Genomic DNA, 15,973 nt, shown 5'->3' on the forward strand with positions numbered 1-15,973 from the left:
ATCAATCTAGACTTTTTTTCCATTATGTAACTTAATTATTACCACATTGAAATAATATTGCTTTTAAGAACGAAGCAATGGTTTATGGTACATGATAACCTTTTACTACAGAATGCAATTGTATAGTCAAAGAATATGGCTCTATCTCATAGTTAGAGCTCACATGATACACTTGTAATTTTCCTCCTTCACTGTTTTAGATGCAAAAAGCGTGATATGATTCAAAAGCATGATTTTCATTCTGTTTAGATTATTTCATATCTTTAGTCAAGAGGCCTTTTTTTTTTCCTGTAGCAACAGAACCACTTGTTATGTATTAGAAAAACAACCTCAGGGTCTGTTGTGTAGCAAGTGGAAATTACATGAATGTTGTATTACTTTTACAAGCTCCCATGAGTATTTGAAAGCTTACAGTGTTGTTTTGCAGAATACATGGCCATTTGAGAAAAATACTGGCATATACATAGAAGACAGAAGCCAGCATTTTGAAAACTATACATGTGACCTAAGTGTTCACCCAGATTCTCTCCCTTGAGGATGATGTGGACAGGAATTACATGTGTTAGCCAGTAGAATTTTTATTTATAGGTTCTAACTGTGACCAGTATCAGATATTTGACCCTAATTATTATCTTATAGACATGTGATATGTTTAACTTTTACCCTTTCTTTGTCTTGGTGTACATCCTTCCTCTGGCCTTCAAGAGCATTCATATACATACTGTTATTTAGCTAATTTTGCTGAAATTTTAGCCCTAATCTTTCAGTCTTGTTAAAATCTTCGATTTTGTACCAAGTGCTTAAGAAAAAGCTCACAGATTTACCCTAGTTTTTGGAGCCCTCTGTGGGCTTTGTTTCAGTTAAACTCATATTTTCTTTCACAGTATTCGTGAGTACCATGACTAGTTACTGATCTGGGTACTTCGAATACAACAATGACTATGACAGTCCTTGCCTCTTGAGATAGAGATATCAGATCATGCATACTGAATAATTACTGTGGCAAAGATTATACTATATGCTATGGTCTTAGTTTGCTAGGGCTTTCTTTACAAAATACCACAGGTGGCTTAAACAACAGCAATTTATTTTCTTACAGTTCTAGAGGCTAAAAGTCCAAAATCGGGACGTCGGCAGTTGTGGTTTCCCCTGAGGCTTCTCTCCATGGCTTGTGGACGGCTGCCTTCTTGCCGTGGTCTTTTCTCTGTGTGCACGCAGACCTAGTGTTCCAGGTTTCCTCTTCTATCAGGACATAAGTCAAATGGGGTTAGGGTCTATTCATATGACCTTATTTTACCATAATGACCTCTTTAAAGGCTCTATTCCAAATATAGTCACCTTCTGAGGTACTGGGCATTAGAGCTTCAGCTTATGAATTTTTGTTGGATGGGGGAGACACAGTTCAGCATACAACATAACAGTTGTATATAAACAGAGATAAATAAGCCACAGTCCCTACTATCTAAAAACTCAGAATGATAGATACCTAATTATTGGTAATTATAATAAAAGATGATTAAGGCATAGAAATAGTATAGAGATAACAATTATGAATTTTGTCTTGAGGTGGCAGCAGATGATTGCAGTTTCATAAGGTCTGTGATAGAAATAATGTACTCAGTGTGAGTGGAGCACAGAGATGAAAGCACTACCTAGAGATGAATAGATTAGGAAGGGCATGCATTCTAGGCTAAGAGAAGTGGTGTACAAAGTAGTGCACTACTAGTATACAGAGGTATAAAAAGAGAGAACTTGGGTGGGGAGTAGAGTGATGTGGTGTCACTGTGGGAAATTTTATCCTCTTCTCTCGTCACTGAATCTCCATTTACTGAGCATGCATTTATGAAATATTCTCTCCGTGTAAATCGTGTCCAGTCATGGCCTGTGAGATGCCTACAGCCCACTTTGTAGGAAGTCCTACAGATAAATGTGACAGTAAGTGTTCTGTCTTCTTTTGATCCTGTGTAAGGACTTCAGAGTTCCCTAGATAAGGAGCCATTGGATGGTTTTGAGGCAGAAAGTGATATGATTTGGTTTGCGTTTAAGAGTATATAGTGTTTTAGGCAGTATCAGTTTTGGGGTAGAGGTCAAGGGAGTGGTGAGATGGAGGTTGGAAGACCAATTAAGATGCAGTTACAGTGGCAGCAGAGGTCGAACATAGACGTCTTAGTGACCAACCGATAAGACATGACCGATGGAAATGCAGAATGACTCCTTAGTGTTTGGTTTGGGTTTTAAGGAACCTAAGCAGCAAACTAATGGAGAAATAGGCTTTTAGGCAGTACACTAAGTTTAATTTTGGATGTATTAGTGTGTGTTAGCCTTTGGTACACCCAGATGAAGTGCAGACATTGCACAGTAGTAGTTGTACATGTGGTTCTAGAGATTAGAAGTTTGGACGGAGATGTGGCTGGAGTCATCAGTGTATAGGAGCGAAGAGGCGATGTGGGCAGTACATAGAATGAGAAGAAGGGAGACCCTGGGAGAACACTCTTTTAGGAGATACTCTTAGCTGAAGGCCTGATTTTACTGTTGGTGCTGCCTCTACTGGGAGTGCGTGCATTTTTTTCTTTTTAAATCAGTTTTATTGAGATGTAAGTTATGTACAAGAAAGTGTTTTAAAGTGCATTGTTCATAAAACCACATATATCTTTTAAAATTCCACTATCCTTAAAGGAATATTAAATGCTACGCTCATAAAAGATTTTTCTGATTTCCTTTCAGTTGTAAGTAACCCCTTCATCACTATGTAACTCTACTGAGATACTTATTTTTTTTTCTCCTGTAGCAGTTTCTTCTTTATATATCCTAATTCCTTTTTTAGACTCTAAGCTCTTAATAAATGTGGTCAGTGAGTAAGTTTTATCAATTGTTCTCTTGTTAGATACTAACCAAAGGAGTCTAAGATTAGATAGAGATTATAGGATGGAGAAAAATAAGATATGCAGATAATGAGACAATAAAATGTCTTATTTAGGAAATAATTTGGATGAAAAATCATACCATAAAAATCAGTTTTTCTTAAAATATCATTAATCTCTTATAATAATTTTATTGAAAAAATCATCTAATGTACTTCTGTTCACCCAAATATAAGAGAAACGTTGACACATTGAAAGAGTTGTTACTTTCATAAAAGTAGTGACTTAATTTTATACATATTTATCAGTATTTCATAGATATTCGTCAATTTATTCTGATAGCCATTAGTTTTTACTGAAAGCATATGTAGGTGGTAATGTTTTTATTTTATAGCTGTAAAATAAAGAGATTGGAGATTGGAGCTTAGAGAGATTATGTAATTTGTGTATAAATCCACAAATGTTATATGGCATAACTGAGTGAATTGAGATCTGTCTGAACTTCAGAGCCAATGTCTATGGTTTTTTTTGCTGTGCTTATGTTACTTGCAAATATTACAGATTTGGAGAATCTTAAGATCTTAAATTGAGACAAAGTAAAAGAATTGATAAATATGTAGCCTTTATTCATGCATAATTTTAAAGCAAAGATTTTAAGTTTGTTGTCCACGAGAGAGTCTCTGAACAACCACATCCAAAATTGTACACACATGTACTTTTCCATGTTCATCACATACTTAAACGGATCCAAGATGACTTCTCTCAAAAAAAATGAAAATCCAAGTTATAGACATCTGTTAATATGACTTTATGCCATGTATAAACTTAGACTGTTCTAAATTAAAAAAGATTATAATGATAGGCACATGAAAAAGCATTGTTCCTTTATCAAATGCTGATGCTCTTTAGAATAAATTTCTTGTCCTTCAGACCAGTGGGAAATTTTTATGGAATTCTTTTTTTTTTTTTTTGTCTATTCAGCCATCCATCCATCCATCCATCCATCCATCCATCCATCCATCCATCCATCCATCCATCCATCCATCTATTCAGCCTTCTCTTCCTCCCATCCATCTCATCTACCCCATCCACCCCGTCCATTCCATCTATCAATCTTTTTTCCCCCCTTTATTGGGGATGGAATATGGGTGGGAGGCATGTGTTTAAAAAAGCCAAAAAAAGTAAAGATCATTGAGTTATTTTAGAGTAATAATGTGCCAGATACATGGTTTTATATCTCATCTTCCTTCTTTTTCAGCTTTTTCCAAGTTGAGGTAGAAAGCCAATGGCAGTTGTGGTATCACATTGGCTACAAACATTGTATTATCAGCTTGAAAATAAGGCTACTTCTCAGAATATCCATTGTAGTTTTTTGTTTATGGTAGCTTAAATTGAAAGCAACTGAAAAATTTCAACAGTAGAGCAATAACTGAAGATTAAGGTACATCCTACTTTGGATTGTTACACAGCCACTAAAGTTTGGTTTTCAAAGAATATTTAAGAGATACTGGGAGACTTCTGATTTTGGCTAAGATGGAGTAAAAGGGACTGAATTTATCCTTCTACCTGACACAATGAAAAAAAAAAAAAGCTGAATAAAGTATATGAAAAAACAATTTTGAAGACATGGGATGTCAGAAAACAAAGGAAAATAATTCCCCAAAGATGAGAAACTGAGATGCTGAGCACTATAGCTGCCTGCAGAGTTTCCAGGCTGTGGCACAGGAATGGTTAATGCAGGCAGAGCCTGGAAGTCTCCCTTAGTTAAAGAGTAGGGGCTGGGAACGTGAAGAGGCAGAGTGGGTAAGTTCTCAAGGCAGAGTAGGGGAAGAAGAAGGCTGCATGGAGAGAGCGCTCCAGGGATCTGTGAGAGACCCTCCTCCTGCCCTGCGAGGAACACTGATCAGTGTGTGCATGTGAGGGAAGTGCCCGAGGACAGCGAAGGAGGACTCTTCTCTGAAGCTCATCCAGGGCTAGCCATAGTGCAGCCATGAGAGCTAATAAACCAGCAAGGAGATAAAATGGAATCGTTAAAGAAAATACACAATTCAAAAGAAGTTAGGAAAAAAATAAAAAGGGAACAAAGCATGTGGGACAAGTAGAAAATAAATAGCAGCCATATTGATAATCACATAAATCACATTGAAAGTAAACTTGGGATCGTCAAACTGGCTGCCTGGTTTTGTAAATGAAGTCTTTTTTGTTTTGTTTTTTAAATAGGAACACAGCCAGACACACATTTGTATTGTGTGTGGCTGCTTTTATGCTACAAGGGTAGCTTTGAGTAGTTGCCAGAGACCTTAAGATATTTACTCTCTGGGCCTATACAGAAAAACTTGACCTCTGGCCTAAATATCCCAAATAAAGGCAGATTTTTATCAGATTGGATTAAAAAAAGCAAGACCCAACCATATGCTGCTTATAAGAAACCCACTTTATGAGACTAACAGACTACCTGCTGCGCTAATGAGGCTCCTTTTTAAGAAACCCACTTTAAAGCTACAAATAGGTTAAAAGAAAAGTATGAAAAGATATATGAGAATAATACCAAGCAAAGGAAAGCTGGTATGCTTATGTAAATATTGAAGTAGATTTCAGGCCAAAGAATATTAGCTGGGATAAAGAAGATTATTTCATAATCATTAAGTAGATATAACAGTTCTAAACATTTATGCCTCTGATAACAGCTTCAGAGTCATGAAGCAAAAACCGATAGAATTGCAAGGAGAAATAGAGAAAGGCATAATTCAACTTGGAGATCTTTGGAAGATGTTCATTTAAGTCATGTTACTTACCTGCTCAGATATTTTCAATGACTTTTCATTATTCTTAGGATAAAATCTAAAAGCCTTTAAGTATGGTTGGATTCCTATTTGCCTTTTGCTTATTGTGTAGCAAGCGCACAGGCCGCCTTTCATTTTCTCGCAGTCTCTAAGATCTTTTTACTCCAGAACTTTCTCACATGGTATTTTCTGAACCTGCACTGGTTTTTCTCTACCCTTTCAGTGGCTACGCCAATGTATGCTTCAAGTCTCAGCTTAAATGCCTGTTTCAGAGAGGCCTTTCCTGACTTGCCTAATCTAAATTGGCACCTACACCAATACCCTGTAGGTTTTCATCATAGCTGTTATTCTGGGGTTTTGTGGGGGTGGTGGGAGAGGTGTTTATATGTGTGTCTGAGAGATTATTTGGTTAATACCTCCTTCCTATACTAGTCCAAAATGTCCTCAAAAATGTCAAGACATGTCTGTTTTGTTCACCACTGTGTAGCCATCACTTGGCTCTTCCTGGTACAGTTGATACTATTTTTTAAATAAATGTTTAGAGAAAATGTATTGGAAGGAAATATACCAGTGGTTGCCTTTTGAGTACTGCATGTTTGTTTTTGTAAGATTTCCATAATGACCTATTATGGTTTTCTAATAAGAAAAGTTATAAATAAAATGTCTTTATACATTTTGCCTTCACTAGAGATGAAAAGGCAGATGTTGGCTTCTAGTTCTTGATACTGTTACGAAGTAAAGGACTTTGATATATTTACTTGACTTTTAATATTGGAGTTACGTAGGTCTAGGGGGTACTGTTTATATTGTATTGTTCATGGTTGAAGACTCCTGGATTAGTCTAAAACAGATTTTTCTTTTAGTACCAATTTTAAGTACAGTTTACCTAGAGGGGAGTATGTACTTCTCTCCTGGATCTACCTACAATTTATATACCATCTTATATTCTTTAGCTTAGAGTGTCTTGATGTATTTGTCTGTTTCTGTCCCGGTTTTTAAAGGTCACGCTTACTTAGGATATATTATATTCTTAAGCACAGTTTTGACCAGTTTTCACTTATGAAAAAAATTACGTAAGATTTTCTGAATTCTCAGTATCCATCTATGGCAACTCGGGTGCTGGGCATATGGCAAATATCCTCTAAATCTTATTACATTTTTTAATTGAAAGCCATATATTTTTGTTTTCAAAAATATAAAATAAAACCTTATATCTTTGAGGTAATGTTTTGTTAAATAGACAGTTTTGAGGTTCTGAAAGTACAGTTTTCAGAGAATTATCAACTTGCATAGCTTTTTTTTACTCATTTAAATAAACCTCTCACCTAGGAATGCTTTTTACAGTTTTACTTAAATGTTTGTATTCTTTTACTTCTCTTTTTAAGATGCCCTTTATTAATATTATTTCATTTGTATGTATAATAAATGTATAACAACTTTTTTAACAGATAAAATAATTAGGCACAGGGCTTGTACCCTGAAGGACACTGCACATGCCATTATTGCAGCTGAATTGGATCCAGAATTTAATAAACTTTGTGAAGAAATTAAGGAGGCAAGAATAAAAAGAGGTAAGTTATAGAAATGAACTTGCTACTGAAGAGCAGGAGTCATCGAATGTCATTGAATGGTGTTTCTTTAGGGTTGCTGGTATTGTGAAAATAATGTATTTTGAGGCACAGCCTTTGCTTAATTTCTGATACCAATATATTTCATGTAAATTCTCAAAGATATTTGAAAAAACTACTTCCTGTGAAAGTTTTGCAAAGACAATGCAAATTGCAGAAATAAAATGCTTCTTAGTGAAAATTCTTTTTCAGGAGTATGTCTTTGTTAATTATTGATTTCTGTTCTTGAAGCATTTAGATAGGCTTTCATATCTGAAGAGGGTTTATTTTTCATGTGTTTACACCCAATACTGGTAGTTTTTAAAAGTTTTAAAAAGTGTGTTGTGTGTGGTTTTTTTTTTTTTTTAATTGGAGCGATTTTGTTAATATAAATACAGAATTAGCAAATGTGGTTTGTTCATTTACTAAAACAATTCTGTCCTTGAGGACCTCACACTTTAGTAGGAGAGAGTGAAATGTAAAACAAATCAAGTGCAGTGTGGTATGGCACTGGGTGAAGTGCGTTTGTAGTACAGAGGCGAGACCCGCTAGGGAGCCCAGCATTTTGGTCAGGTTTGGGGAATGAATGTAGGAGTGTTGTCTCTAGTGGAGGAGCGGAAGGGTGGCAGCGACAGAGAAGGAGATGGTATTTGTAAACACAGCAAACCATAGCATGGATCAAGGCACAGAGATTCGAAATAGTGTGGTATATTTATAGGAACCGCAAACTGGTTTTGTTAAAAATGTATAGAATGGTGAGAAATAGAGCTCAAGAGGCCAGGACACTGAAATTATGAAGAAGCTTTTCTTCTCCTTCCTTAGAAGGATCTTCCCTGGCCATCTAATTAGCCTCTGGTTGCGGTAGCACTGGGCATTTTGTTGTCTCTCCCTTATTTAGTGCTGTGGATGTCTTGTTCATAGCTCTACTGCAGTCCCTAGAACAGTGTTTAATATACAACAGGTTTTCTATAAATACTTGAATGAATCGATGGATGACATGTGAAGGAGCTTGGACTTTATCTTGTAGGCTGATGTTTTTCAAAATGGTGTGCTTATTACCCACATCAGCTTAGACCTGGTGAATTAGATTCTCTGAGAGTAGTAAGGCTGAGAAATCTGCACTTGAACAAACTATTCAAGAGGTTTTTATATACACTAAAGTTTGAGAACCATTGCCATAGTCAGTAGGAGTCATTGAAATACTTCAAGCAGTGGAACGAATTGGTAAATTGCTTTGGCAGCAGAAAATAGCAAGGTCTCAATGTGGAAGGTGGAAAGAGAGAGACCGGTTAAAAAACTGTTAAAGCCAGTTTAGAAAACAGTTTGGCAATTCTAAAAAGTTAAACATGACATTTACCATATGACCCAGTGATTCTGCTCCTAAGAATCTCCTCAAGAGATATGAAAACATATGCGCATTTAAAGACATACACATGAATGTTCATAGCAGCATTATTCACAACAACTAAAACCTGGAAACAACCCAAATGTCTGTCAGCTGGTGAAGGGATATGCAAAACGGTATGTCATGTAAGGGGCTACTGCTCAGCCGTACAAAGGAGCAAGGTGCTGATGCGTGGCAGATTGTAGATGAACTTCAGAAACATCACATTAAGTGAAGGAATCCAGTGACAAAGGGCCACATGTTGTACAATTCACTTTATATGAAATGTTCACAAAAGGCAGGTCTATAGAGACCAAAAGTGGATTAGTGGTCACCTGGGGTAGTTACCTAGAATCGAGTTGCTGTGGTGATTGCACAGCTCTATAAATTTACTAAAAATCATTTAATTGTATGCTTAAAATGAGTGACTTTTGAGTTATATAAATTATACGTTAAAGCTGTTGAGGGAAAGTCTGTTGGAATAGTCCAGAGTCTAATCGGTGAAATGGGGATGAAGATAGGACTAGTGTTAGAGACGTGGCTGCGGGGCGGAGGGCGTCGTGAAGGAAGAAGAACCACAACTGGCTGCTGTGTTACTGGTTTAATGACTTAGGAGATGCTAATACCACCAGTAGGAATAGGAAATAAATAAGGACGAACAGTTTTTTGGTGGGGAAGGGTAAACCAGTTAGTTATCTTTAATTTGACCCATCTTTAGGATATCTAGTTGGAGGTATCAAATAGGCAGTTGGTTATATGGATCAGAAGCTCAAGAGATGTTTGGGCAAAAGATGTAGATTTGGGAATTATTATATAATGATAGTGGAAGCTGAAGGCATGAGTGATACTTTGTGGTAGAAGGTGTAGATTAGAGTGAGAAGAAAAGGGATCCCAGAGACAACCCTGGGAAAATCAACATTTAAGATTCACATAGAAGACAAATCCAGTGAAGGAAACTGAGAATGGAGCGATTATTGCTGTGAACATCGGTGCAGGAAACGCAGACTCACTGCAGTGTGCTGGGACAGGCAGCTACTATCCGGGGGAAGCTGTTGGTGTCAGTGGGCTCACTGGCCCAGTAAACAGACTCGATGGCGGAAATCATAACTTTTAGATGATATATAATCATATTGTCCCACAATGCTAAAAATGTGAAATATGTCCCTTTGCAAATTAAAATGAGTAAACGTAGGCCCCCTTTGGGGATTATGTATAAGCATGGCCTGCCAGCTTATTTTATTTTCGTGATTCTGTAACCTGTTTCTTTCCTATCTTAAAACAAAAGGTCCTGTTTTCATCCAAATTCTAAACTGTCCAAGTATAATTAATGACTTTAAAACTCAGTTCTATATTTCAGACTTCTTTTTTTAAATCTCGTTGGTTTATGTAGCTGGGAATATTTAAATAGGTATTGCTTATCTTCTGCTTGCAGGCTTATCGGTAACAGCAGAACAAATAAATCCTCATGGTACTGGAGCTCGGAAGACAGAAACTAGAGTTGAAGAGGCATTTCGGCACAAACAGAGAAATCCAATGGATGTCTGGCACAACGCCGCAAACAAGTGTGCGTGTGAGTATGTGAGATCGCGTTATCCAGTAGTGAAACAGCTGAGACAGGTACAGATTCCTTAGGAGTTGGGCTCGCAGACGAAAGCACTGCTGTTTTCCCGCAGCTCTTTCAGTCTCTCTCTCCAGAGGTGAAGAGCTTGTCGAGTAAGGTGCTGATTCAGAAATATGTTTCTTTAACCTTCTTTGCTCTTTTCCATCCCCATTCAGTACTTGCCGTTGTAATTGAACTAGGTTAGAATATTTTTCCTTTTAAACTTTGGTTTTTGGATAGAAATGTGGAGCCAGTAGACTTTTTACCCACCCCCGTCTCCTCCTCCAACCCCTTGCTGTATGCAGTGCATGATGTTCTCTTCATGGTGGAAAAATGGAACTCCGACTTAAGAGAGTGGCTGATTTGACAGTAGGAAATTGATTTTTCTGAGAGAATATTTTGTGCTCAGCTTGAAAAATTTGTAGTCGTCTTTATCTAGCTTTGTTTAAGTGAGGTATACTTAGAGAAGGAAGACTGTTTAGGTTTTCTCAAATTTTCCTCATTCACGGTGATCTATAAAATATCCAAAAGACAAATGTTAATACACGTAGCCTCTTTCTAACGTAGCACTTAGTTTCTCTGAGGATGGCCGTCCTTGGAAGATGTACGCTGTTCTTCCGGTGTGAAGGTGGTAATGCTGCTCCAGCTGTCAGTAAAACTGGCCATATATGGTCTTTCACCAGCGTCCTTCACCTTGAATGAGTGAACCATGCCTATTTTTTTAGCTTCTCTTTGCGATACGTGGCATTCATATGTGAGAAAATTTGAAGGACTTAATGGTGCATTTAGTTCCATGAAACCAATTAAAGTTATTTGACCTAGTCGTACCTTGGAACATGACCTGGCTAATGGAACACAGCATTCTAATTTAAACCTTAAAATCCTTTACATTTTCTGCATCTGAACCAAATATTTACTAGAACACACCGAATATTGGCTTTAAGCAGTTTAAGTTCCTTTACTTTAAATATTAAAATGTTAATCTACAAATTCGAGTTTTACTTTCTCTAACCAGTAGATGGCATAGGTGACTCATCATGTGTCTGTTTTACATTAACTTACTTAAATCATAAATCTCAATGTCCCTAAGCCAGAGTTGCTTTCCTGAGGTCTTAGTTTTGGAAACAAGCTCAGAGATGCTATAAAAATTGACTCTAAAGATTGTGCCTCTAAATGCGTTTTTCATACAAAGCACTCCTGAAAAAGGAAATGGTGTATTAAAGATTAGTTCCATAAATATATACTCCTACCACGTGCCAGGTGCTGTGGATACAAAAATTACTAAAACAAAAATCCCTATTCTTGTGGAGCTTGTATGATCAATTTCTCATATTTTACCAGAAGCATACTAACCATTAGAAATAGTTACATAAGGAGGGGGAAATATTTCTAGTTTGTCCTCACCCCAAATGAGAAAATTTTCTCTGTTCTTAGCCTGGATGAAAGCGTTAGAAAAGTAAACTTGCTTCAGTAGGGCTCCAGGCCTTTGCTCAGTGCACTACATACCAAGTTGTTGGGCTGGCTCTTGATTGAGCAGAATTCAGCCTTTTGCTCATGAGTTCCGTGGCTTAATGAGGAAGGAAAAGGGGAACCACCTGTGCTTGTGATTATGTGGTTGGAGAATCAGGAAGGCTACAATGTCAGGAGTGACTTGTCAGGCAGTGAAAACCTAGCAATTCACCTCTTACAGAAAGAGCAAGCTGGATATTCTTTTAATGCAGACTAGGTTAGTGTTTCATATAGTTAATGAATGTTTATGAATGTTCATCACTTAAGCCTCTGTACAACTTTTAACAGTAGACTAATGCAGAATTTTTTTCTCCAATTACCCTGTAACTGTAAATTGTAAAAAGTTAATGGGGGGGAAAGGAGTAGAGAGATGGTTTTAATGATATTACAGTTTTGAAGACACAATATATTTTGAGCCAAGTGACTAACTTGAATTTTGGAAATGATTTTAGAAACTTTTAGTAGATTTATTCTTAGATAAGAAAGAAGAGTAATATATACATACATATAAAACAAAATTTGTCCATTTCTTGTGACTACCTTGGTGTCTTTACCGAGACTCAGTACAGATTAAAGATGAAAGGATGAAAAAAGTGTGTAAGCACACTATGCACTGTTGACAGATCACAAGTTCATATTAAATGATGGAGCATAAGAGACAAGGATTGTAATAAGACCGTATTTCCTTTTATTTGTCTTTCAAAAGCAGTTTTTAAACTGTGGATTAAACAGTCTACTCTTAGTGATTTCATATTTGTATTTCCTTTCGAAAATGTCTTTGCCAAGTAATCTTTTCAACTTTTGCATATTAAAAATATATATTGTCTTTAAAAATATTAAACCAGACTTGACATTACTTTTAAAGCCTTGGAAAAAAATGAATGCCTTTTTACCCTGATGGCTTTGAACAAATTAATATTTATAATTTGGTGTTAGACACCAGAAGGGGGGATAGGTGTCTAGTTTAACTCGTTTGCTTTAATAACTTTCATTAAATTTCTTTATGCATCTGTCCCATATTGCAAAAATAAGAGTTAACTTTTTGCTTATTTAAGGGACAATGGGGTAGACTTGCATAACCAACTACCTTTGATACGTATATGGCTCCATCATTACCTGGAAATACCAGCTGTCTACTCGTAAAGCTCATGATAGTTTCTAGCATCTAAGGGTATAGTCCTTACAACTTTTGTAGGTCTCCCTTTTCACATAACTGACCAATATTTATTTTCAATGTTTTATTAATGTTGTTGCCACCTTGATAGCAGTGGGCTTAATTTTTCTACATAATTTCAAATAACGACTTTGTAAGATATTGATGCTGCTGGGTAAACCGTTTGTGGTAGAGGAAGCTAACAGATGGCTAACGACATTGTCCATATAACCTTCATAAGGCTTCTCTCAATGACCATATTAACTGTGAGTGATACTTTCTCGGGAAGGAGTGACAGCGGACATTTCTTTGTTGGGATACCTGTAATTATTCTGTCTTGATATAATGGATCATGCCTTTATTTCTTGTCACGGTTTAGGTGCTTCTGGGTAATCTTGGTGGCAAAGCACACACTTTCCTGGGGAAATCCCCCCAAACCTTCCAAGCAGCCTGGTAATGTGGTCATTCCCTACATGTATATATTATATGCTTGACCCCTGGGTGTTAGAAATTAGGAACAACTATAAAGTAGAATCTAAAGCAATAGAAAAAAATCAATGCTGGGTAAAGTCATAAAGGAAATAAGCTTAAAATTTTTTTATTCCTCAGTGTTCAACCCTGACTTTATATCCATTCCGCTTGTAGTTGTGAGGATTAGTAAGCATGGCTGTCAAGAGCTAAGTAGTTTTTGCCAGTGTGTTACACCGGTGTGGGTTTACTTTCTTTGGGGTCCGATTTAATATACATCTGTAAAACAAGTGTTGCACTCCAAGTTCTACCTATCTTTTTTCCTTCCTTGTAAAATAGTTCGAGTTCGGCGAAAATCAAGGCGGCGCTCACAGTGGGGTAAAGGAATTATTAAGAAAAGGAAAGTCAATAATTTAAAAAAAGATGAAGAAGATACCAAATTTGCAGACTATGAGAATCATACAGAGGGCAGGAAATTGCTAGAGAATGGAGAGTTTGAGGTAAGCACTGACTGCCATGAAGAAAATGGAGAGGAGACTGGAGATTTGTCTATGACCAATGATGAATCGTCGTGTGACATCATGGACATGGACCAGGGGCAGAGGCTTAACAGTGGAGCGGGCACAAAAGAGAACTTTGCATCCACCGAAGAGGAGAGTTCAAATGAGTCTCTACTCGTCAACAGCAGTAGTTCTCTAAATCCCGAACAGACATCTGGGAAAGAGCCTTTCCTTAAAGGAAGCTGTCTAAATGGTGAGGCCTCCACTGACAGTTTTGAAGGAATACCAGTTCTGGAGTGTCAGAATGGCAAAGCTGAAGTAGTTTCTTTCTGTAGTAGTGGAGATAAATGTAGTTCTGAACAGAAGATTCTTCTGGAGGACCAGTCAAAAGGAAAACCAGAAACTTCAAATGAAAATCACAGAGATGATCCTGAGAAACTAGAGGCACTGGAATGTAGCAATAATGAGAAGTTAGAATCCGGCCCCGATGTGGAGGCAAAAGACGCAGAACTGGATAAAGAAGGTAGAGCTAATACTTTAATAAATCATCCGAAGTTTTCAACTCCAGAGTTAATTAATTGCATATTTTATCTGGTCCCGAGTAGCGATAGTTGATAAATAATTATATCCCTTTCAGAATCTGTTTTAAAGTTTTCATCCCTTTTTCCCTAGAAAAGTATACACAATCTAAATTTTGGTGAACGTTTCAGAGGATTTATGGCCCAGAATGCATTGCTTTACATTTCTGGCTCCCATCTGATTATCATCCCTATCCTAGAGAATTTATGACTAAAAGCTGAGTACATCCACAAATGTTAAGAAGATGAAATTCTAACTGAAGAACTATTGGGGCGGGTGGGGTGAGGGTGATCTGAGAAGACTTGGATTCTATAGCGTGGTATATTTGAGTCATATAGACCCACGTTAAATGACCACTCCTGTTTATTCTAATCATATGACTTTGAGCTAGTTACTTATACTTTCCAATCCTGTTTTTCATCTTTTAAACTTGAGAATGGTGTCACTGCGGGGATTAAATAAGACCTGTATGTTAATCACCTCCCCTGGCACCTGGCACATACTGAGGTATATTCACTCCAGGCAGTCGCTGTTAGTCGGTCTGAGGGATGGATGTTTAGTCTCAGAGGCTCCATTGCTTTGTAAAGTCAGTGGTAGAGCAAAGCAGCAGAACTCTCAACATCAGATCACCTTGTTCTTACAGTCTCAGCACTCCATTAGCTCCCGACTCTCTGTGATTATGTGATTCTTTTCAGAAGAAGCAGAAAAGGGGCAGTTGAGGATTTTAGCCATGCTTTATTATCCTTGAGCCCACAGAGGCATGGGCGGAGTGAGAGATCTGTGCTATTCAGTATACATTTTCTTCCTGAACAGGACTCTTCTTATACTAGGCTCTCTTGAAGCTACATCGACAAATTGTGCTTTCTCGAATTGTGTGGAATATACAGCGTTAGCCTGGGATTTGGGTTAGGTGGGAAAAGTTTTTGCTGCCAGTTTTTTGAGCTCTCTAGCAGAATTAGGAAGTAGGAAGGTATTAGTCAAAAACTTAATTTCTTTAATGGGTAAAGAGAGCTGTTCTTAAATACTACCTGTTGAGAAGTTTTCTTTTTCTTTAATATTTAATAACAGAAAATAGTCTTAAGAGCAGTATTTATTTCGGGCTGTCATATAGATAGCACTTGGATGGTGTGTTAAGTTCGGGTTAAGTAGTGAATGGGACAGAGTGGGGAAGAAGGGCAGGATCTGTGTTAGGCAGAATGAATATGTGGGAGGAATCATTTTTAATGCTACTTCACTATGAGAGACAAGTTAGCTTGCAGAAAAGGTTTAAATTATGTTCACTTGGTTAGCTAAAGGTGTTAAAGATATTTGTTGTGTCAAAGCTTTTCCTGATTCTCATTTTTAACTGGCGGGGCAGTGTGACCTAGTACAGTGGTTCCTGATTGAAGTTCTCAGGCTTCTAGAAGTCCGTGGATATAGTAATGAGGATCAGTATGGTCTTAACGGAACTCTAGCCTGTGTTGATTGAACTGTAAATCAAGGTTTTCACTCTAAAGGCTGTCTGAAATATAAAATTTCTCTGATGTATC

At 37.2% G+C, this 15,973-nt stretch overlaps 1 protein-coding gene across 4 annotated transcripts in view; it reads left to right on the top strand.

The window, feature by feature from the left end:
- Positions 1 to 15,973, top strand: part of ATAD2B (ATPase family, AAA domain containing 2B) — a 108,189-nt gene that overhangs the window by 84,608 nt on the left and 7,608 nt on the right. For 2 of the 4 annotated variants that reach the window (XM_011356582.2, XM_011356580.2), the window contains exons 23-25: positions 7,093 to 7,215; positions 10,068 to 10,205; positions 13,705 to 14,388. In XM_011356582.2, coding sequence (XP_011354884.1) covers positions 7,093 to 7,215; positions 10,068 to 10,205; positions 13,705 to 14,388 — 945 coding nt within the window. The remainder of the gene's footprint in view (positions 1 to 7,092; positions 7,216 to 10,067; positions 10,206 to 13,704; positions 14,389 to 15,973) is intronic. The other 2 variants (XM_011356581.2, XM_011356583.2) reach the window with 2 other exon arrangements.

The sequence above is a fragment of the Pteropus vampyrus genome, unplaced genomic scaffold, assembly GCF_000151845.1.
Source record: "Pteropus vampyrus isolate Shadow unplaced genomic scaffold, Pvam_2.0 Scaffold28, whole genome shotgun sequence".
Taxonomy (NCBI): domain Eukaryota; kingdom Metazoa; phylum Chordata; class Mammalia; order Chiroptera; family Pteropodidae; genus Pteropus; species Pteropus vampyrus.